The sequence below is a fragment of the Pogoniulus pusillus genome, chromosome 1 (assembly GCF_015220805.1).
Source record: "Pogoniulus pusillus isolate bPogPus1 chromosome 1, bPogPus1.pri, whole genome shotgun sequence".
NCBI lineage: Eukaryota > Metazoa > Chordata > Aves > Piciformes > Lybiidae > Pogoniulus > Pogoniulus pusillus.
Genome location: NC_087264.1, coordinates 43130122 through 43155263, shown reverse-complemented (window position 1 = coordinate 43155263; position 25142 = coordinate 43130122). Strand labels below are relative to the sequence as shown.

Below are 25142 nucleotides of genomic sequence, written 5' to 3'. Positions count from 1 at the left end.
CTTTGTCTCGCAGGTTCTGGGACAACTGTCAAAGTCTCGGTTGTTGACAATAACATGTCAGGCAGACAAAGACCAGGTCCAGCTGCTGAAGTCTCTTCTGTCTCTTCAACTAGTTCCCATCCTCAGGCAGCAGCTTCTAACCCTAAACCAGATTCAAAATTACAGGTAGCAGATCAGACTATCAGAGATTCAGACCCACTAGAAAAAACTTCTATAGCCTTTCTGGCTCCAGCCAAGGTGAAAGCTAAGATGAAACATTTAACAGAGTGATTCAAGTGAGGATTTAGCAGAGGGGATCTTTGGTACACAAGAGGAAGAAGAGGAGAAATACAGCCTTAGAGACTTAGCCAATACACTCAGGTCTCAAAACTCTGATGAGAAAAGTTATGTGAGGTCGGCTCCCAAGAAGGAGGATGGTTCTGAGTAGTTTAAGAGTGCTCTTAGGGAAGTTCTGTTTCTGGGCCAAGGACAATCAGAGGGAAAGGAGAAGGATGACATTCAGGATTCCAATGATCCCCTCAAAAAGATCAGGGAAGTTAGAAAGGAATGTGCAAGGGAATCAGGAGAGCCAATCCTAAGCTGGCTGGTGAGATGCCGTACTACTGGTGCAAATGCCCTACAGGTAGGAGACAAGTTTGCAAAGCAGCTAGGGCCACTCACAAAGGAGAGTGGAGTGGACAAATACCTAGCAAGCCCTCTCAGTAAGGTTAGCTTGTGGACATACCTCCTGTTGGCTATGGCTATGATATGATTTGCCATGGGCAGCTAAGAAGTGAAACACCATTGAGCAGGGAATTAAGCTTCTGAAGGAGTTTGCTGTGAAGGAAGGGCTTTATGGAGGTCATGACACACATGAGCCTGATGACATTCCTCTTGGAACAGGTCTCACAAAGAAGCTTATTAAGTTTGCTAGGTTGCTCCTTCATCCTATGCTAACATCTTGGCTAGCAGGTTTCTATCAAGGAGTGTTGGTGAATGCACTGACCAACTGAGGCAAATAGCTTGCTGCAGTCTGCCCTAGTCTCTGCCATAAAAATCCTGGCTACAGAGACAAAGGATGGAATTAAAGATAGCATGAAAGCACTGAAGGAGGAACTTAAAACCTCCATATCCAATCTGGCAAAGGATACCATCCCTTCATCATCTGAATGAGTGCACGTTTCTGCCCTCATGAACAAATGCCCACCTCCTGCAAGGCAATTCCGGCCCAGGAGACAAATTCCACCTAGACAGCAGCAATCACATGGGCCACTGTGGATAATCCTGTGTAACCAATTTGGTGAGAATATGAACAAGTGGGATGGTCAACCTACTTCAGTTCTTTTGAAGAGTGCCAGGGAACTGCAGAGTAGCAGAAACAGAGGCAACAATGCCAGAAAAGTAGCTGTCACTTCTTCAGCTCTCCAGAGTAATTGCAACTATGCTAATAATTGCAATGTCTCTCACAACACCACCAATCATTGTGTACACCCCACATGCCATGTTCAGCATTAGGGGTGCCCTGCCTCCAGCCAGGAGGAGGAAAGGAATAGTAGAGAAAACCGAATCCATTTGAACATATTCATTAGGTGGCCTGGCAGTTCAAAAGTTGGGAAATACAGGGCTTGAGCTGACTCAGGAGCTCAGTGTACTTTATTGCCATCAAACTGTAAAGGGATAGAGTCTATAACTATCTCTGGAATCACTGGTGCATATCAAAAGTTAACTAAGTTACAGACCAAATTAAGTTTAACTGGTAAAGAGTGGAAGAAACATACTACTGTAACTGGTCCTGATGTGCCTTGCATTCTGGGAATTGACTTTTTGAGACAAGGTTGTTTCAAAGATCAGATCCTAAAGGTCACAAGTGGGCTTTTGGAATAGCATCTGTAGAAATTGAGGATGATAAACTGAAATTGTCCATTAGACCTGAACTTTCAGATGAATCTGCAGTTGTGGGACATCGTGACATAGAGGATCTGAAACTGCCAACTGCTACTCAAACAGTGCACCATAGGCAGTTTTCCCTAACAGACTCTTCTCGTGTACAACAGGAACTTTATCACCATCTACTGTTTGGACCAAATCTGATTGTGCAGATCCTGCTCTGTTTACAGAACCTCTACTATTTACCAACCAGGTAGCTTGTGCTGAATGTTTGTCCCAGTTTTTCAGAGTTCCACCCCCCATGGCTTTTTGGGTGGTTTTCAGCAAACCATTGTAGCGCTCAATCTTCCCTGAAGCCAGAGCACAGTAGGGTATGTGGTAGATCCACTCAATGCTCTTTGGCCCAGCTTTGCACAAGATTGTTTTTGAAATGAGCACCATTGTCTGACTCGATTCTCTCTGGAGTTCCATGTCTGCACATGATTTGTCTTTCCAAACCAAGAATGGTGTTACATGCAGTAGCATGTGGACCTGGATAGGTTTCCAGCTATCTGGTGATTGCCATATATTTGCAAATACCTGCCTCCAAGACATTCTTTTCCCATCCAGTACTGCAATATATGCTATTTAATATTGTTTCTAACTTGCCTAAACTTGTCTATAATTCTTTAAGACCTAGTAAAGAAGCTCAGATAAAAAAAAAATTACCACAATAAAGTATTCTACCCTTCCTAACTCGGTATGAGCTACCATGATGCTAAATTAGGATAGGGATCAAACAAAGTATACTTTGGGAACCAATGTCTTGCACATCTTATGACTTCTTTTCACATTCTTGCTAATTGGAATAACATATGCAGTCATCAGCAAGATTTGGAAAGAAAAACTGATCTTTTGAAGTTGGAAGAGATTTTCAGGTTTTCATTATTCTGAGGCACACATTTCACAGACCCATAAAAGCCAGAAAGAGAAGAGGTGGCTAGATCATGCAGCTCCATTCCCTTCCTTCCTCCTTACAAAGCATATTCCGTTCAAGCATATAGTGGCCTACCCATGCTTTGCCATTTTAACCATTCTAATTTCCAAAGTCTAACTGACAGGATTTTCATCTATTCTCTAAGGTCATTATCAAGATACTGTCTATGATATTCAGTACTTTCCCTTCTTAATATAACCCAATATTCCACCGTTAGTGTCCTGTGAACTTCCTTTGGGAAAGCAGTCCTTCCACCACCAGAGATGATTCAGCATCCTCCCCCCCCTCCCAGGTTATAATTTTGCCAAGTAACATGTACTGAACTCTGCTTAACAACACTCTTTACACTTTGGCTTTTTTCCTCTAAGAAACAGCCATGGAAGCTTGTTAAGAGATATACTTTTTATTCCCACATTTCATAAATATGCATTTCCACTTGTGACTAGGAATACTTCTCACTAGCATGTCTGTAACTGAGTATCCAATGTCACTTCATTAGTACACAATTTAACTGGTGAGGAGCTGATATTCAGGCTTATTATCTTAGCAAAGGTCAATGGGCAAAAATATTCAAGGCTCCCTTCTTGTGTGCTCTGTAAATCTCATACCACTGTTGAGTTAAATACATCCAGCCAATCGCTGACATACCATACAAAATCTCATCATTTGTTTAATGCTTCATAAAGGGCAATGAATAATTTTACCTTTTCAAAGCCAAAGAAATTAGAAAGTTTTTTTCCCCTTGAGTGGCTCAAGTACTACGGCACTTGACCTACAAAAGGTTGCTTATGTACCTTAAAACATCCAGCACTGTGTCTCAACAGCTACACAGTGATTGCATTACACTGCAGGTAGAGGAAAGCAGCACACAACAAAACATCACTGCTATTTTAAAAGAAAATCTGTGGCCATTAAGGACGTTTAATAAACATTGCAGATCTGGGCAATATTGTTCTTTTAGGGATATAAATTCAAATTATTAATATATAGGACCAAAATCTGCCCATGTTTCTGTACACAAAGGTAAGTATTACTCTCTAGGTCAGGTTTCCCACCTGTTCTCAGGGTAGGATATCCCTTAAGTTCAGGAAAAAATATGAAACAGAAGGTCACATATTACCATAAACAAATATTTTGCTGGTCTTCAGCTCTTCTCATCCTAGAATTTGAAGCTCTCAGGGGTTAATGATTTTTTTGCATTGCAACACTTCTATGACTTAAGAAAGTCTCAAGTATTGGAGTTTTGTGCAGATGAGGAAGATAAGACAAAATAAAGTGAACTTGTCTGTAGTGATATAAGCCAGAGAGAATCCCAAGGCATGTCTATATTGTATACTTTCATGCAGTACTGGGCCAGTGATGTCCCATATATGTCAAGGCTTGTTATGTGAGAAGCCCTGACAGAAGTTACTTATTAACACAATAGCGATGCTGAATTTACATGGCACAACTGCCACTGATGCAGAGAGTCTTACAGAGCAACCTGGACTGCATACACTGTATAGCCCAGGATGCTCTGTGTCTGATATGCTACACCACCTTCTGAATAGCACCTGTGATAGCAATCATGATTTTACCCCTGGGCCTGTGGAAATCACTGTCTGTTAATTCTCACTGTAAGGCAGTATTTCCTTAATGTTCATTTGTTCCTTATGTTAAGGCTTGCATGACTTCAGTTTTACTTTACAAACACATCTCTACTAGCTTCCTCCACAAATCAGTTAGTTGGAGTCCCCTGGATTCTAGCCAGGCAAATAGGGAATGATAGTTGTATGAGTGCAATGCTGGATAAGAGAGAGGCTGATCCATGGGGAGCTGTACAGTAATCAGCTTTTCATTACTGCATGGCTGAAAGGCCAAAGTGATTCATCAGTGCTCTTCTGAGTGCCAAAGCAGGAGGAGAGAAGATGATGAAGGAACTCAAGTTCTGATATAAATTATCTCTATCCTATCGCAGTATGTTGTTATTTATCTCTAGAACTCCTAATCAAATATCCTGGGATTATATCACCATGTCTGTAGAGATCTGCAACTATTATTTTAGAGAGATCAGATTGCTTTTTCAAGGTAGAAAAAGTAGCCCAGTGATCTCAGAGTCTAATGACTAAATTATCTGATATCTTCAATTCAGGCATTTAAATCCCAGCAAAGTAGATGCAACCCCTTTGGCCTGTGTCTGTGGCTAATTACTTTTGTAATCTTCAATCTTACTGAAGGTACCTTAATTGCTCTGTATCACAGTTTCCCAAAGTATAAAACTATAATGTTATCTATCTCTTCTTGAAAACACTCTGCATATGTTTTTTAATGGCACTTGTCTGTGTGGAATAATTATTTTGCACCCTTATAAATAGTATTGACTTTAGAGTGATAGCCCAGGGACAGGTAGAGAAGTCTGCAACTTACTGGCTTTCTCTTAGCTATGACCTTGCCTGTTTCTTTTAAGTTTGAAGGTTTCCTCATGTGTTACCCGAATGCATAAAAGCTCACCTGAGCTCCACCTCTGTCTTCTACATGAAGAGGGATAATACTGTGAGATGTGGCAGACACCAATCCGCTGTGGCAAAGAATATCCAAAATCCATTGCCAGTGTGCAGAGACATAAGCAGTGTCACATGGGTTGCAGAGTATTGCCTGAATACTCTCTTGCCTCATTACTGAGCATATGTCAGTCCCAAACACAGATACGTCTAACACCGGAGCCCCACATCTCTCCTTCAAGTTGCATCTCGGTGATCCTCCTTGATGCCCCGATGGTCTCATAGGTTGCCTTCACCAAGGCTCAACTGTGTAACTCAGAAGCAATGCTGAAGCAGGGAAAACCACTACACAGCCAATTGCAGGAACCCAAATAGATGCAGAGTTACAGATCCTGGAATGCACACTCTCTTCAGGACTAACGGGATACTCCCTTTCAAGGAGAAGCAAGTGATGGGTGCCACGCAGTTTTATTAGGACTTTGATGTAGCACACTGATTCACAGATTTGTGCAGGCCAGTATGCCTCCCTAATCTGAGTGATGAGTTACTTGGGCAAAAGCAACTCCCAGCAGAAGGGACATGGCAGCTGTTTCAAATCTGCTACTCCAGAAGAATTACTGACTGGGGCTCGGCTGGTGGCACAAACTACACACGCACATTCACACGCAAAGAGGAGTAAATTACAAACATTTTCACTTCTATGGCTTCTCTCCAAAGAAAAACAGACAACAAAACAGTGTAAAAGAGAATAGAGGGGCTCAACAAATAGTTACCAACCAGCAGGAAAAGACAAATGAAAAGAGAAGCCACAGCACTATAAATCAGCCGGGGGAGAAATGGCTAAATGACAATACTGATTGCAAATCTACATCCTGTCACCCTGACTTTATAAGCAGGTTAGCTCAAAAGGCTATGTGTGCAAAAGCAGACCCATAAAAGCATTGCCTTTCCCACTCTCATCTGTATTCACACCAGACCAGGTTTTCACTTTATGGCTGCAATGTTCTTGTTTCTTCTGCAGGTCCATTAGCAGCATGCACGTTTCACAGTCAATAGCAATTCCAGCCTACATTTTTCTGCCTTTTTTATTTGGATGTGAGTTCTTCTGTCTGCTGGATTCATTACTCTTTGACATGGCTACTTGTGGTGCTTCTTTATGTTTTGATATTTTTAAAGGAACTGAAGTACCTTTGACTTTAAATAAAAAAATTAGAAGATATTATAAAACCAAAGTAAGCCATTAAAACAAAACCATGATAAATATTTTTTCTTTCTCTTTATTCCTTTAGTCGAATCCTGTTTTGTTTTGCCTAATTGCTTTATCAAAAAAAAAAAATTGTTGTAGGCTGTAAAATGACTAAAGAAAAAAATACCAGCCTTTTGTTTGACAAAGCTCATTCCCAAAAATCTTCCAGGACATTCCTTGCTCTGCTGCACCAAATAGGAAAGTGAAATTTCAGCGGACTAGAAGTGAAATGGCAGAAGGAACCCATTAAGTTTAGGGGAATAGCATACAAGTAGTGCTTGAACAAGATACAGAACTGTGATGTTGCCTCGGCAGGAAGAATGGCAAAGTGAGACAGAAGTGCATCTCCATCCTACTGAACTCCAGACAATCACAGAATCATTGAGGATGGAAAAGACCTCTGAGATCAAGTCCAGCCTATAACCTAACACAATGACATCAGCTAAAGCATGCCACCAAGTGCCACATTCAGTCTTTTCTTACAGACCTCCAGGGGTGATGACTCCATCACCTCCCTGGGCAGTCCATTTCAGTGCCTGATCACCTTTTCTGTGAGGAAGTGCTTCCTAATATCTGACCTAAATCTAAACCTTCTCTTCAGTCACAAACATCCAATACAGAAAGATTTAATAAATAAATATAAACATCAACCAACCAACCAACAAAACCCACAAAACAACAAACCCCAGCAACAACAAAACTATGAAACATTTTAAACCGTTTCCTTATTCTTGCTTCCCTCTTAGTACTGAGCAAACATATGCCCTTTGCCAATCACTTTTTCAAAGGGGAACTCTTGTCCACTAATGCAGCAGATGATACATGCAGCACAAACTCCATTTGTTCTGCTTGTCTCAAAACACCTTGCTTTGTTTCTTTAGGGCTGGGAGCACTTAGCTGCCTCATGGCTTTTTCCATCTTCACAAGTTACACAAGCAGCGGAGAAGAAATCAGAACTATAGATGATGTCCTCCTTTCACCACTTTACTTTGCAGCTCTACCAAAGACCAGGTAGCTCAGGAAGCCTGACCTACCTTCTAACCTCTAATGCAAATACTCCTCTAAAAGATGAATAAGGTGTAAAGGATAACTACTCTGTATATATTTCTCATTCTGAGCACAAGCCTAGGACTGCCAGAGCTGTCAATCTAACATGCTTTTCAGCTGAGGGCTGAATTGTCATTTTCCATTTTTATTCATTTAATGAAAGGTAGTGCATTAAAAAAAAAATCACCATTTAAACCACCATATTTTTCTTTTCTCAGCAGTTTGAAATGGGGCCTGCGGGTATTGGAGTAGTCAGACTTAAAAGTCTGATTCCACAAGACTCAGTCTGAATCCTAAATTCTGCTGCTTTGACACAACTTCCAAAAGTAATCCCCTCCAACTGGCCCTATCCTGTTCCCTTTAGTGGTACTGCAGCATGAAGGATTACAATTCTTTCTTGTTCAGAAATGGAAAAATGCTAAATTGCTCACAAGAACACAAGATTAGGATGACAGGAAACCCCTATCAAAGAGCCCAGGCTGACCACAAGAGGACTTTGGCTTAACAGGCAGAACTTCATAAGTGAACACCTGCAGGCCATGAGAAACAGAAACATCATGAGACATAGCACTTACTACAAGGTTAGCTTTCTTGTACATCATCCCAGCTGCTGTGTCTCTTCAATGGGATGACTTTTGCAATGAAGTGAGGGATATCTCACGAGCTTTAAATTTTACTTATCAACCTACTCATCACCTATAATAATTACAAAGTAGAAGGCACTCCAAAACTCATATTGAGATTTATCAGGATACAGTTTCCCTCTTCTGCATCTCATCTCCCAGATTTAACCTGCTTGCTCTGAATTACCCAGGGCGGGGGAAAAAAGTAGTGCTGGTAAGGAAGTAAATAAAGATTATGAAAAGTGCCTTTCCTTTACACATTCTCACACCCTTTAGCAGAGCAAGTGAGAATGGTTTCCTTCTGGAGAGCTATATCTTGGTGTCTGGTACCAGGACCACCCTGTGAGCTAGTCTGTGAATTAACTGCATGTGGGAGATGGCAGACAAACCAAGCAGATCTGGGTGAGCCAATACACACCATCAAGCACGACTTTTTCATGCTCATGGTGATGGCTATGCTTTTGCCTAGCCTTTCCACACCACATAATAGCCTCATCCAATCAATCAAAGTATCCAAGGGTTGACTGCCTATCTCCATATGGAGAGAGTCAATTAAGGGAGCATCGTGAATGCCAAGTCTTTCCTTTCCCTCTGAGATGAATAGAGAGGAAGAAATGAGACAGAAAATGCACTATGCCAGTGCCTGCCTTTCAGCTTGATGGCTTCAACTGGGCAAAGAGGAGAGATAGAGAAAGCTAATTACACAGATAACATCTCCTAGGTCTATATAGCAATTTTAAATATTGGAAACAATTTTTCATGGCCAATGAATCCATTTCATCCTGGCCACTTCCATCAAGATATTTCCATTAATTGTAGGGACAACCAGAAGCCTCATCAGACACAAACTGCTCTGATTTGAGGCTATGGAATGGAAGTGGAGTGTGAAACCACAGACACTGATATGAGCCACTGAATAGTAAGAGAGTCAAGGAATACTGTGTAGTCTGACATGACCCTTGTACCAGGTGTCATCAGTTCATCTTCACACAAATAACAGATCACAAGAGACACTCTGCATACTCAAAGTAAGCAAGCCCATTGAGATGACACGTGACATGTTTTCTATCTTTCTGGGAGTTACCTGGGAAAGCTAGGATGAGAAGGTGATAAGGTATTTCCTTTCTTCATGGTGACTTAACACTTCAGATGATGCAAATTCTACCTTCCCTGACACAATGTGATTCAGGCAAAACTGATCTGCTGTGGCAAGATGTTCTTTAATGTGAGAGTTAAGTGAGCAGCATTATGCCTAGACTTATAGATAGGATGTATTTTGTGGCTTGCATTAAGGAGAAGCCAGTCTTCAGAGCTGCCATTTATAAACCAGCAGATTGACAAATGTGCCCCTACAGTATTTGTCCTGTAGAAGAGGCAGACACTAACAGAAGTAGAAAATACTAAAATTCTTTAACCAAACGTTCTTACTCATCTATCCATCAACATCCTTTTTTAGTTGTTCAAGTGCTCTTTACAGGAGCTGACAGTAGCAAAAAATCTAATATAGTTTTGGATAATCATTATTTCTTCAACTGGAAAGACCTTGTGAAAGCTCCACTCAGCAATAAACAGCCAGAAACACAGAAGTTTAGAGAAAAACACACTAGAAATTACGTTCTTCTATGCCATCAATTACCATATTCATATGAGATAAAGAACACCTGGATCACTAACAAATTCATATGGAGCATGGAAGGCAGAAGTGGCCTGAAGTATCAAAAGCATATGTTGATGGAAACAGGCTGAAGAAACAGGAAAGACAACATAAATTTTAAATAAATAAATCATTTCTACTCATCATTATAAAACATAGTAGAGACAATCAGTTAATTTTAATACATTCTCAGATGTTCCAGCTGCTCAGCAGATGCCGTTAGAAACTGTCACATCTAAAAGATGCTTCAAAGTTAAAGTTCAAAAACATAGAGCCCATGAAATTACCTTTTCCCAAAAACATGTATTCACCCTGACTGCAGAATTACCTGCACACCTTTCTGTACTGAAGATATCACAAAAGCATTACAAGGCAACAAATGCCATCACTTGTCCTGGAAACAACACACATTCAGAGTGGCTTTTTACTGAATATATCCACTGGATTATAACTGGAAAGGACTGCAACAAAAATCCACAACATGGAGAGACTCTGAAATTGCTCCTTCATACTCTTTCTCTTCCCTTACAAGCCCCACTCTGGCTGCACTGGAGCTAGGATGGCATCTCATGAGCATCTTGGGAACTGCTTGGACATTAGGAAAGAATTACCCCATGGAAAGCAAGGCAAGGATGAGAAGATTGAGGCTACATAAAAGCTTAATACAGTAGGATAATCCATCACTATCAAGCAACAGTAGACTTCTTCTCTGACAATCAGAGTCAGTCATTAGGGAGAGATACAAAGGAACTAAGCACAGAAGTCCCATGTCTGTGCTTCTTAAGCAGAACGCTTCTGTACAGCATATACCATGGGATTAGTTTCTTAGCCAGCCATCAAACAGCTACAGGTGTCACAAATGGATGGATGGAAAGTGAGAAATTGAGCTTGTCACCCAAATGCTCTCAGCAAAAGCATATCTCAGATCTTCTTTAATGGAGACTTTACTATACAATTAGTGAGGTACAAACCAAAATGGATGTGAAGGGATTGTGTGAACATTTTTTCTAAAGTCAGATGGAATCTTTTTTTCTGCAGCTTGGAGACACTTGGAGAAACTGTACAATAGGGACCCAATAGGGATCTATTTGGTACTAGTAAGTCAATGAATTGCTAAGTTCTAGAACAGACCATCCTATTTCTAATATCTTTCATTTCATCTCATGAAATCATAAAAATTATTCTAATGTTTTGACTTTCCTACATCTTTTAATATTCAAGATTCAGCAGGGACTAAAAGCATTAAAACAGCACAGCAAAGGCTTTTCTTCTAATGTGCCCAGCACCCCTGGGAACCAGAAGTCCTATAAGAAAATCTGTTTTCACAGTTCAGAAAGTACCAACATATCTGAGTTTTTCTAAACAAATCTTCAAATATGTAATCATTGTCAAAAATAAATCTATGCTGCTGCTTGTGCTCAAGAAAGCAAAGCATGCATCACTTAAACCATACACTGCATTATTTTGTAGCATTTCTTATTACCAGTAATTTAAAGACATCTCCATTTATTGCATACCTAATGGGGAGATGTGTATTGTCATTAAACTGTTCTTAGTAAACTTTGCTATAAAGGTATTTGTTTGTTAATAAAATCTGTAGCTCTGTGCTCAACACGAGCACTGCGGTCAAGGTCCCGCTGCAGAGCCCTTCTGCCCTCCAACCCAGCCACATCTGCCCCCATACCAAACAGCCTCTTCTAATCTTATCAGTATATATTTCTCAATAAAATATATAAGTCTCCAATCAAAGTGAAAAAAAATGGAGAAACAGGATAAACAGTTGAGAAGGGAATGATCAACAACAGTTGACTTTTTCTGGCCTAAAGCAATCTGATTTTTAGTTGTCTTTTCATTTGTGTCCTTCCTGGGCTTTTGCCTTCTGCAGTCTCTCTCACAGTGTTTCAGTAGAAGGAAAGCATACAGAGAGTATTCAGAACCCACAGAACAGACCTCATCCACCTTTTTGAGCTCATGGCATTTTCACTGCAGCTACAGAAACCAGCTAATGCAAATACAAATACATTCACCTCTCTCCTGCATGCTTAATGCCAGGGCATGGAGTTCTTTTCAGAGAAGTCCATGGGTTGTGAGGAGGTACCAAGTTGACACAGCAAAGTAGTACAATATCCTCCATGAGCCAAACCCTGACTCATAATACTTTGAGTGCAATTAAAAGGGGGCTGCAGTGACCTAATGATACAACTGATGTCAAATACTAACAAATTAAAAGCCAAAGGGTACAGAAAACATAAAGTGCTTTAAAAATACACTAAAGCTCCTTCACAGTAGCAGCACCAATCCACCCTTTTCATCCTCCTACATATTTGTAACAGCCTTCTAGCCCTTGCTAACAAGACTTGTAACTCATTCTAATTTACACTGGGTTCACGTATGAGAGGGTAGTCCACATGCAACTACTACTCATTGTATTGGAAGATCTTTTTTGTCAGTTATCCTTAAGTCTGCCCTATATCTGATGACTGGAACACGTTTGGGAAGCACTCCCATGGGACATGAGCTTTCAGATATTTAATATCCTTTAGTTTACCAAAGCATCTAGCAAAATGGATGACTTGTTGGAACAAGGTACTTTCACAGGCTGTACTGTAGACACTGCTCTTTGATACTCCTTTCTAAAACCCTAGGATGCAAGAATGATTCAACATTAATTACTAAAAGCTCCAAGGTTTTTTTCCCTAATGCCTGACACATCTCAACCCAAGACCTAACAACTCAGAATAAAGCCTCAATATGTACATGCAATTGTAACTTCCATCACAAACCCACTTCTCTGTGCCTGCCATTCATTTCACAAACAGTCAGAAATTGCCTTTCCATTTAGAAGTCTTTGGGGCACAACTAAATATTGCTCTCCATCATGCACACTCTAATCAGATATAACGGGAGTGCAGGAGAGCTCAGAGAGCAAGGGAAGGCAAGATAGTTACCACATTACAAGGCACTCAGAACACCACTTGCAGGAGATCTTGTATCCTATTACCCTCTGTTCTATTTTCTTTGTTTCATGCCCCCATCTCAAACAAGACATCATCTTTTCTTGTCAGTCTAGTAGCCTTGGCAGTTTGGCACTACCTATTCCTTTGCAGAACAGACAGTTACCTTCTGGATTGCAGCAATACTGAATTATCAGACCAGAATTTCCACATAACCACAGAATCACAGAATTAGCCAAGTTAGAAAAGACCTCCAGGATCATCAAGTCCAACATATCACCTAACCCTTCTAATTAACTAAACCATGGCACTAAGTGCACCATCCAGCCTCCTTTTAAACACCTCCGGGGTGGTGACTCCGCCACCTCCCCAGGCAGCCCATTCCAATGCCAATCACTCTTTCTGTGAAGAATTTCTTCTTAATGTCCATCCTAAACCTGCCATGGTGCAGTTTGAGACTGTGTTGTCCTCTTGTTCTGTCGCAGGGTGCCTAGGAAAAGAGATCAATCCCCACTTGGCTACAACCTTGCTTCAGGTAGTTGTAGAGACCAATAAGGTCTTCCCTGAGCCTCCTCTTCTCCAGGCTGAACAACCCCAGCTCTCTCAGCCACTCCTCATAGGACTGTGCTCCAGCCCCCTCACCAGCATTCTTGCCCTTTTCTGGACATGTTCAAGCACCTAAATTGAGGGGCCCAGAACTGGACACAGTACTTGGACAACAGATCATGCTATTGCTTTGGCTTTCTCCTGAGAAGCAACTACTGCCTCTCCACTGACTGCACAGGGAACCCAAACGTTTAGCACAGGTCCTTGCTGTCAGAATACTTATTTTTAAATCTGAGAGTACTTATCCAAGGAATCTAAAGGTCACAGCATGAGTTCAAGTTCATGCCCCTTGCAAAGCTCGAGGAGTCTTATTTCCTAGCCTTATAGACAGATACACCACCATTCTCTTTCAACAGCTCCTGTGGAATTTCTGAAGTTTCAGAAATTCATGCTAGAGCTGCTATGTTTATGGTAGCTCCTCAATTTTAGCAGTGGCTCAAAAAGACTTTTCAGGTATGATTTCCAACACTGTCAGAGTGAATTCATCTGGGTATTAGAGCACCATTATGGAAACACAACAGAGACTGGGAGCTCAAGGATTTCAGAAAATAAGGAATTAACAGGTGTTTCACCTGGTCAGTGCAGCCTCTGAGGGAAGCTGTGAAATGAGTACCACATCTAGATAATTTCCAGTATTTGCTGCTGCCTTTGTTTAACATCACAGACTGGTATTGAGCACTTCTAGCCCATGAGTCCCATTGCATTTTCACCTCCTCTCCCTTCTGTGTCACCTGTCACTGGCCACAGAGCTGGAGAGAAATGCAACCTCACAAGCAGATGTAGTGAGATTTACAAAGACTGTGGAGAGTCTTGTTTAGGTGAAATACATTGTCCCAGCATTTCTAAGGATCAAACACTGGTGTCCATTCACTTCCAGCTTCTATGGCAAGCACCTGAATACAAGTGTCTCTGGGAGAAGCCTTCAAAATTTCTCTCCTACAAATTTTGTTTCCTGGTGAGTACATGAAAAACATGGGGTTAACTGAACGAACTGGAACAGTCCTACCAGTACTTTTGACTCCCTAATGTACCTCACCTTGCGTGGGGAGTCATACTGAGCATGAACTGGTCTTTGCCTGAGACTTCTCACATGCAGTAGCATTCTCTGCCTTAGGACATTAATTACACTGAGCCACAGAAGCTCGGAAACCTGAAGACAAGGTCTTTAGAAGGCTTAGAGAGAGAAGTTGTAGGTGAAGAAGGTAAGCTCATGAAATGAAGGTGGAAAAGACTGGAAAAAAGCTCTCCTAGCATGGGACCCAGAACTGAGCAATGGGAAAACAAGGTGCAGGCAAAGGTCTCATGGAAGCACTGGATCTTATTGTAATTGTCCTGCACACCTTCAGCTCTGTGTCACTGATGTCAGAAAACACAGCTTACCTCGCTCACATGTTCTGCCCCAATAGCCAGTGCCAGTGCAGTCACAAATGAAGCGGTTCCAGCCGTCCTTGCAGACTGCATTATTCTTACAGGGATAGCTGTCACACTGCTTGGTGCTGAGGCGGGAGCAGGAGCTCTTGACTCCTGCAGCATTCTGTGCCTCTGCCAGCTGCCGGATGTTCTTGCTTCTTCCGTCAATGAACAAGTCTCGGATGCAGCCAACGTAGCCATAGTTCAGCATAGCTGTCCAGAGCTCTGTGGGAAGGATGAGACCTGCCCGGTTCTCAGGCAGCCCACCGAGGTACATGTCACCTTCGAGATCCAGGATCTCACTCTCCCCGCTAGCAGTGAATGGGGTGCGTCTGCTGTTGACTGATATGGTACCTAAAGGAAAAGGAGAAGGAGATGTCAGTGCTTTCACTTAAAAGCCTCAGTCTAGTTCTTTTTTTTTTCAGGTAACAGAGTGAGGTTGAAGGTTTAGCATAGGAGGGTGAAGATTCCTCCCCACCCAAATACACTAACAGAAACGGTGTCTCTCCTGCTGAATCACAGGATGTAAGTATTTCCATTCAGTGACTGATCATCACCTGTCTGTATACCAACTTGCGTTGTAAGGGCAGAGCAGCTAAACAATAACATATAAAAACTGAACGTTACTCAACAGTATTACTCATCCAGCAAAGCAAAGACTTACTGATGACATATACAAATTTGATCAGGTAAGGATCAAAACTGGAGAGAAAAAAAATAGAAGGTAAGTAAAAGCATCTTAATTCACACTACATAGTTCTCCCAGAAAACACTTCATCACTTCTTCCAAAGGTGGCTCTGGATGATGGAACTAAATAGAACCTCACCAAATTTGTACATGACATCAAATTGAGGAGAATGGTTGATGCTTTGGAGGAAGCACAGGGCTACCATTCAAAGAAAACTTTACAAGGTTGAGAAAAGGATTGATGGAAATATTGTACATAAATAAGAACAACAAATACAAAGTCCTACATCTGGAGCAGAACAACCTCTCACACAAGTACAGGCTGGAAACCAGCTGGCTAAGGAGCAAGTCTGCAGAAAAGGACTTAGGGGTACAACAAACACCAATCTGAATGTGAATGAGAAGTGTGCACTTGCACTTGCAGTGACAAGAGACGCTGACCACAGGTTGCAGCAAGGAAAACTCCAACGCCACAGAAAGAAACATTTTTCACATGAGTGTGGTCAAACATGGGAACAGAAACCTTGGAGAGGCTGTGGAATCGCCATCTTGAGGCGTTTAAAACACAAATAGACACAATTCAGAAGAAAGTCCACCTAGATTTCAGCAGAGTTTGGACTAGAAATCTCCAGAAGCCTGTTCCTTAATAAATTATCCTATAGTTTCCCAAAGCAAGTTAAAGATTCTAACTTCTATTTTACAAGCAGGAAGATTGAGGTAGAGAAACAGAAAAGTTATCTCTGAAGAACAGTTATTAAAACTGTAGTAGCTTCCATATGCTCCAAGCAAGATGTGGGCATGCAGTGCTGAGGCTATTCCTATGTAGTTCAAGAAACTGTCTCAGCATATAAAATAATCAGAGCATACAATACACAGAAATATAACCAGAAAACATGAAACAGGTGCAGAGAAGCCAAGTGAATTGTTTGAAGTCAGATAAAGGAAAACAGGGAACATGAAGCAGATCTCATATCCCATGGCAGTATACTCTTCAGAAGAGTGTTAAGCAGCCCTTGCAATGGGAACATCTGCCCACTAGACAGCTAAAACTCAGCAACTTCTCCCTATCTATAAATCATCACATCCAACTGCCTTGTCATTAAGATAGTTTGACCTCAGAGACAACTATCTAAGCTTCAAGATTTATTCCACATGATTGCATTTTTATCATACATCCCTACAGTAAGGTGAGAAAGTTTAGTTAAGAGTTGGCTCTATTCTGTGTTTCTGTGAAGGTGCAGTCACGGGCACCTGCTGCTTCTTCAGTTGTAATAGATGTCTTCTTAGAGAACAGCACAGATGACACAGACAAGGTATTCCACGTGTGTAGTGTTCAGTAATAATTTAGGAATGTCAGAGGTGGCAGAGTGCCAGAAGCAACAGAGGCATTACAAATTAAAGGCTCAAAGAGAATCATGGTTATTCAATGAATCATTTTGTAAAAACAAGCTGCAGCACCACAGACATTTTCTGCTTTATAAAGTAAGAAAAGAGAAGATGTGACAATACATCTACAGTCATAAAGGCAACGTGTCACCGAGTCACAAGATCACAGCCTCCCTTTCAGTATCTCCACTGCTACTCTTCAAAAGCAGCATGGGGAATACATATTACTTATAAGACTAGACCAAGCCAAAATACTAGAAGACTGAGCTCCAGACAGTTGCTACTGTGAAAAAAAACCCAAACAAACAAAAAACTCACCCCCAAAGAAAAACAAACCCCCAAAATCACCTGTAAAAGCCAAAGATGTAAAGAAGCCCTCCAAAAGACAAGAAATAATGGATATCAAGGAGACTTTTTAAAACCTGGAGAAAGAATGTGAGATGATGAAGAAAATAGGCTGAACAGAGCCTAAACTTTCTGCTAGTGTTATGTACCCTCGACTAAGGAGACAGGACTAGTTCAGATGCACAGCACTTTGAAGAGCAAGCTGCTGAGATGCAGAAATTCTAAACTGAATTCTGACTTGAGCAGTTACATGAGCTGATAGCCTGTTTTGAATTCTGTTTGTTTGGGTTTTTTAACAAACCTCATGTTTGCAATTCTGTTTAAGTGGACCAAACCCCATCTTGAGAAATCAGAAACATGTAAGCATCTTCTTTCCAGTCTTTAAGGCGCTTTGTGCAGAGCTAAAGAACAAACAGACCAAAAGATCCCCAAGAGCAGAATTAGTATACAAAGCAGTGCACTGATGCAATTGCAAACCAAACCTTCCAGTAAGTTTTCAGCGTTTGAGTAGGTTTTGCAGCCAATGACCAGCTGAAAACATTGTTTTGTGTACGGTGCTCAGTGTTTCTCCAATAGAAACAGTGACAGCTTTTACAGACACTTTGTAGGAGCTTTCCCCAAGGACATAAAGTTTACAGGACATTAGGTGTCTGTGTCCACGCCGTCGGCTTGACAGCTTTTGCTGTTCTGGAAGCCAGCAAAGACCAAAGCACACATGAAGTATACACAAAGCCCAAGGGTAGGTCTAGAGATGACAGAGCACAACTCAAGCACAACTGCCAGGCTTTTCTAGCATTTGCGTGTCTGTATTGGTACACTGCTGGAGTGAATATTTGGATCTTTTGGCTACTTTAATAAACTGGGTAGAGCCTAAACTTTTGGACTACAAAGAAATAGGAAGAAGGGGAGCGATGACTCCTAATAAAGACCTGGCTGCTTCAGTAATTAGAATCAGAAAGCCCAGGACACTAACTCTTCAAACCCAAATGGCTGGTTTGTAGCCTACATTAAGCAAGTTCATTATTTTAGTTTGGTTTTTAGATGATGGGCATCCACATTTTAAAACAATTACATAAACCTCCATGAGGTATACATTTTTGTCTGCACACAGGAGAAAGGCCAAGGACTAAACAAGAAGAGATCCTGAACTTCCTTCTTAGGCCTACCAAAAGCATTACTGGGCAATATGGTTGGCACTGGCATAATGTATGGCGGAAAGAAACCACTGCCACTATTTCTGGCACTTTTTGGGGAGACAAGACACGAGCAACAGAAAATGCAATTAAAAGAGAACAGACAAGAATGTAAAAAAATGTTCACTGTTGAGCAATGTGCTTTTAATTCAAAATCTATTGTCTCTAATCAGCGTTCAGAACATCACAAACCTCCCTACCAGGAGACAAACAAGTTAGTTTTACAGCCTGACCCTCCAAGTATCAGTGCCACCTGTCACACCCTCCAAGCCCAAATGAACACCTGTCCTTCTTCCTAGGTTTTTACAGACATTCTTACAAGAGAGTTTAGTGTCGTTTCTGTTTCTTCTCCTTCTGCAGTTGCCTCTCCAGGGACCAGACAGTCTCCAAGTGAGCAAAAAAAAACACTTGAAGGCAGTACTGAATGGAACTAATTGAGTTTACCCTTGGAAGTTAATTACATTTCAGCAATTCTAAAGAAATCAAAGCTCCATTTATTTTTTTTTATTTATGGCTTCCTTTATAAAATGTTCCTATCGATGTCTTTTGGAGATAGCAATATATAACCACACATATAAAGTCCTAGTAGAGCGCCTTTCTCAATACAAAGAAACTCCTCACATCATCAAAGGAAAAAACTAGCTTCAGGCAAAGACCTGTTCAAACAGCTAGGCTGTGCATGGTATCTAAAAGTCAGCTCTTTTGAAAACTCAGGGGAAGCAAATTCTAAGCACTGCATTATCTCTACTGATGGCATTCAGAAACTAGAAATATAAAATTAGGGACTTAAAGCTATTATCTGGAGAGCACCAAACAAATCCCAAATCCACTTGCAAATGTAAGCAAAATTCCCTTTGAAGGGTATGTGGCCAGCCTTTGAGATTCCAACGGTCCAGGAAAAATTCAAGTACAATTGTTTGCATATTCTCAAGATGAAGTTAGAGTATTTGATAATTTTGCTTCCTTAAAGAATTTCAGAGTACACCATGAGCATGTTAGCTTTATATCTAGCACTAGAAACAACCAAAATACCTTAGTGATTTAATAGTAGATACACTAATAGAAATAAACTAAAGCATATTTTTTTTAAAAGAAGAAGCTAATAAAAGGAACATGAAGTCAGATATTAAGAACAGAATTTAGCATCCAAGTGAGAGGAAGGAAATCCAGTTGAAAAATACAAGATACTAAAGGAAACAAAATAGGATGGAAATATTGATTTGTCAACAAAATTTTGTTGCTTCTTAGACCTGTTGCTTTTATTTTCCTCATGACAAGATCCAAACCCCTGCTCTTTAAAGAGAGAAGACCCAAGAGAATATGGTAATATTAAATTACAGCAACAAGATATAATTTGTTTTCTACTATGTGTCTTTTGACTAGAAACCCAAAGTAGATCAGTGAGAATTTTTGAAACCAAGAACTAAATAACAACGGTTCTGAAGGATCTTAAACTTTAGCATGACCTACAAAGAAGTCATCACTGTAATTATGTATGCAACTGCAAAGATGGGTCCAGAGTATCTGAAGGTTGTGAATAAAATATTAATAGCATGCTTCTGTGATATGCTAGCCAAAGTTCACACTAAATGTGTAATGAAAACCTGGACATTCACATTTTTGCTTTGGTGGATAAACACCACTGGAATAACACAGTTTTTGTAAGAAAGTGACTCCTATCTAACAGCTTTTGAAGGTTCTGAGAACTGATATACAGCAGCCCTAGGTCTGAATTTGAAACATTAATCTACTGAAGAAAAAAAGTCACCACTCTACCTGATCTTCCATCTCGTTGAATATCCACATGATACCACTCTCCATCATTGGCTTTTTTCTGTGTGGCTTTCACTTTAATGGTCCCAGAGCCCATGTCTAGAAGTAAGTAGAGGTTCCCATCCAGCAGCTCAACTGCAAAGAAGTCTACCTTTGTATTTTTCTGGCTCCTAGCATCTTTCCTCTCCTGAGGCTTGCCATGGGTGAAAAGGATCAGTCCATTTGGTTCAGTGGTTCGGAAATCGAATGAGATGGAACCCATCCTCTTGGTATTCCATTTAGGCAGACTAATATAGGCCTCAGGTGTCTCAAAGCTGATAGGATCCAGCGTAGCCACATTCTCACACACGAATTTCACTTCCCCATAGATCTTCATCTTAGTATCACCAATCCGTGCCAAGCGAGACAGCTCCAGACGAATGTCATTATTCTTGTAAACAACCTGTCAGACACGAGGTAAAATACCATACATCAATCCTGCATACAGTACAAATACCCCAATTACATTCATCCATGGGAGACAAACTTCTCCCAAAATATAGAGGGGAGCAGAAAGTAGATGATGCAAGAGTCTGACATGATGAGAGGGAGAGAGCACAGCTAGGAATGTGTATAGAAGTGACAGCAATGGGTAGTTTGAGATGACTATAGATCAGACAAGCAGGCAGAGGGGAGCATTTAAATGAAGGAGAGTGAGAACAATTAACTCTACCACAGGCCCACTCTGCTGTAAAAGCTTTTGTACAAAGAATACAGTGTGTTTTCTAGTACCATGCTGTTATATTTGCATAAATCCCATACAAAATACATAACAAAGTGTAACCTCCATGTCCAACTCTGCTAGCCACAGCAGGGAACTGCGCCACCACTGTCATTTCTCTATTACTCCCATAAGCCTACTTAACTGCTAGGAGAGAAATGCAATCTGTTTTTTTTTTTCTTAAATCTAGCATGTTGCTGTTAACTGTTGGTGGTTGCCCTGTGGCTTCTGAAGATCTACAGGAGAAAATAAATGAAGACTTAAAATTTCTCTGACCAAGAAGTCTTAGATTGCTACAGGCAAAAATTCGCTATGGAGATACCTGCTTAGCTTACCCTCATTTCAAGAAGCCTGTGCTGCCAGTGCTATAGAATAAAAGCTTGTATATATGCAGTGCCTGGATTCTTGCTCTCTCAGGAATTAGGACCAGAACTCTGGATTCTGTGTTACCCCATGAATAGAACATAGTTAAGAGAAGGGTCCAAAACTAGCAAGCACTCTTGAGCATGCCTGGCTTGCTCAAGAGAGTAGATCACCTACTCTTCCCTTTTTCACAGGTACCATACCAACTCTTTGCCAAGAGGGCTCCTTTCTGCTCCACAACATTCTCACAAAGGTGGGAACTGAAAATGGCACAAATACAAATACTTGAAGTATTTGTAAACTGTATTTCCTCTCACCTCCCTTGTGTGATTCCTAAACCCAGAGATGGTACACATGGCATGCAAAACCACTTCTGCAACTAGCACAATTTTGACTGAATTCATCTTCTGCAATAGTAGCAAGGACTAACTTCTCCTAAGGACTTACTATTTTCAAATATTTTGTGTCTGTTACATATAGCACATACATGCACACACATTTGATTTCTGCTTTTAAAATGCTAGGAGGATTAGTTGTCAGCAGTTTGCTATGAAAAGAACAGGGAACGGTTATATGCATTGTTCATTTTACAAACGGGACGGTGAAGTCAGAGAAATTAGTGTGCAGTAAATATTAAAAGGTAAATGAGAAAAAAAAATGAGGGAAGAATTTCTAAAGTAGGTGGCCTCAGGATTGAAAATAGTTAACCTATTTTCCATCACAATTCAACATATTTGCAGCAAGTGAGGAATTTGTAAACTTTACTAAACATTAGAGAGAGCTTCCCTAGTGCAGCCAGCTTGGCATTAGATCTTTCTGTTGCAAAGGCAGAGCACTACTTCAGAGTAAAAGGGTAAGTTCCCATTTGGAGTATTGACTCACAATAGCTTGTACTGCTCCAATTGCCAATACAGTGCTCTGCCCTCATGCAGACTTCAAAAACTTCAAGTCTGTCAATACCTGCAACAGGAATCATACATTTTCAACTTGTGAGACTGCAGTAGTTTCATTCTATGGATTAACCATGTCAAATGCTCTCACTAGACAAACATGTCTCCTTCCAGTGACTTGTGAGAGCTGTGCTTTACAGCCTTCCCCTCTTGCCAGATGATGAGGTGCACCTCAACCAGACACTAGTCCTGAGCACTGAATCAAGTCCTGTCTGGGCATCTGAAGGAATCACAGAAGCTGAAAGTACAGAGAAAAAGAAATAGAACAGAAAATGGAGCATGATACTTTATGAGGACAGCCTGAAGTGGCATGGGCTCTTCTATTTGGAGAGGACTGAGGAAAAGAAGTTAATGATCAAAGTCCATAGAAGATGGAAAAGGTAAAAGAGAAACTGTTTTTTGTCACATCCAGCAATAATAGGACTAGAGGCACTCCTTGCAACTTGTAGGATATCCTTTTAAAATGGAATTTTAGAAGTACTTATTTACACAGAGGGTAATGAACTTCTGGAACTTGCTGCCACAAGGAGGTTTTGTGGAAGAATCAAAAAGGAAGCACAAAGATAATGGACAGTAAGCCCAGAATTAAAAGGAAAAAGAAGAAATGGGCCATCAAATAATCCTAATCCCATAGCAGTAAATGCTGGGGCAGTGTAAAGGGAATGCACTACAGATAGTTGCCATACCCATGTGCTGTTACTAAATAGTACTTACAACTGCCACTATTGGAGGTAGAAATGGTAGATGGACATCAGGTCCATTAGGGCTTTTCTCACACTTTTAATGAAAGTATGTGTATGGATTCATCTATGACTCTATGTGCACACTCTACTCCTTGTCCTGCTGCAGGCATAGCCTCGGAAAGAGGGTTCCTGCCAACAAAGCACTTCTGCCAGCACATACACACAAGATTCACTGACTGTTAAAATACCAGTGAAACACTGCATTTTTTGTTTCATGCCACTACTGAGTTGCTTTGGTGGACAAGAGAATGCCAGGACAGAAAATACTGTGATTTTAATTCTCCTAATATAGGAGAATTGCCTTTATGGAATACTATCAACAGTTGCTCCAACTAAAATCAGGCTGCCCAGGGCCACATTGAGTCTGATCTTGAATGTCTCCAGGGACAGGGCCTCAACCACATCCCCAGGCAATCACTTTCGTTGTAAAGACCTTCTTGAAGTATATTCGGTTTCACCAGAACTTTAAGCACTATATACAGGTGAATTCTGAGCAAGAATAGAGACAACAACACCTCTGACTTGGGCAACGAAATACTAAGGCAGCTTCTGATATCTGCAGTTCAATTGTTAAACCAAAGGTTCAAGAAGAGGGAATATAATTAAATGACTGAAATGCATGTCCCACAGCAAAGAACATTCAAATTAACTCTGTTTAATAGGTAGAGGTTAAAGGCTGATTTGATTACAATCTATGAGTGCCTGTGCAGAAAATAGAATTTGACAACAGAGAACTCTTCAATCCATGTGACAAAGGAATAATCAGATCCAGGGGCTACAAATTTCAGTTAGAGAAATCCACGGTATAAAATATTATGACTTATTTTTACATGGGGGTAATTTGCTATTAAAATAATTTACTACAGGTTATGGTATGTTCTCTGCTACTGGCAAACTTTAAATTAAAATAGTATCTTGTTTTCTCTAAAAGACATAGTGAGACAGGAATTAATTATATAGCAAATCAGCCTAGATAATCATAATGGCTCTTTCTGGCCTCATAACCTATGAATTTTTATGTTTTAATGAAAGCAGCAGACACTGCAGTGCAGTTTTCCAGGGCAGATGAAACTCATCCTTCTCAAATATTAAAAATGTCTGGTAAAGGAGAAGGTGGTTGAATCAGTCCTGGTCTGCCTTATGACTAGGTAAGGCAGCGAGGCTTTTTTTATGTTTGTGATCCTACCCTGCAACCTACCATTAAACTGGAAGGAGCAAGAAAAATGTCTGGGACAAAAAAATAAAATAGGTTCTATAGGTCTAAATATTTGAGCTTCCAAAACTACTTTCTTAGAGAGTTACTTGCTGCAACCCAAAGAAGAAACATTTTGTTGTTTCACTGGGGAAGCTCTCTGCCAGCAGCATAACCTATCATAGGTGTAACACCTACCTTGGTCTCATTTTAACAGCAACCTCTGAACTAACTTGAGGACTTTTCAGGATATATCAAAATACTGATTGAAATCTACACCTCTAAATCCAAATGAGGCCATGATTGACTCAGAGAGATGTCCTCTCACTAGGGCATAGTCTTCTAGTGCCTACTCTGAGACACAGCTTCCATAACGTAGAAGTAAAGAAAGCAATGAAAGCAGTGTTCATGAATTTGGCCATTCATATCTGATGGCTTACTGAGCAAAGCCAACCTTTCATCTTTAAACTGAGACAAGCTTGAGCTCATCTTGTGTCTGATACACGTATCAGAGAAGGGTGAGGCATAAGAGAGTCAAGGTGATGAGTCTCAGTACAGACATACACATCTACTTCACAGTAATTCCAGGACAGAAGGTAAAAAAGAGAAAAGGGAAGAAATTAGCAAAACCTATGCAATGAGCATTTAAAAAGTAACCTTCAATCTTCCAGTCTTAAAATTACTTTGTATGCAAAAAAATGAAATTATAACAATGGAAAAAAAACAAAGTGTCTTTTCCTTTTCCATGAGCACTGCTTCCAAACAGACTTTAACAGAGGAATATTTCTGACTGCTGAATCCCTTTGTTTAATGAATTGGACCGGTATAGATGGACAGTCACAACAGCTGAGATACACAATCTCTGATAATCAGGAGCAGAATTTCAT

The 25142-nt window shown here is 40.6% G+C and overlaps 1 protein-coding gene across 30 annotated transcripts in view; it reads right to left on the bottom strand.

Annotated features, from left to right (window-relative positions):
• Positions 1–25142, bottom strand: part of NRXN3 (neurexin 3) — a 1092565-nt gene that overhangs the window by 718582 nt on the left and 348841 nt on the right. For all 30 annotated transcript variants that reach the window (XM_064150720.1, XM_064150904.1, XM_064150893.1 and 27 more), the window contains 2 exons: positions 20251–20689; positions 14833–15216 (listed from right to left, as the gene is read on the bottom strand). In XM_064150720.1, coding sequence (XP_064006790.1) covers positions 14833–15216; positions 20251–20689 — 823 coding nt within the window. The remainder of the gene's footprint in view (positions 1–14832; positions 15217–20250; positions 20690–25142) is intronic.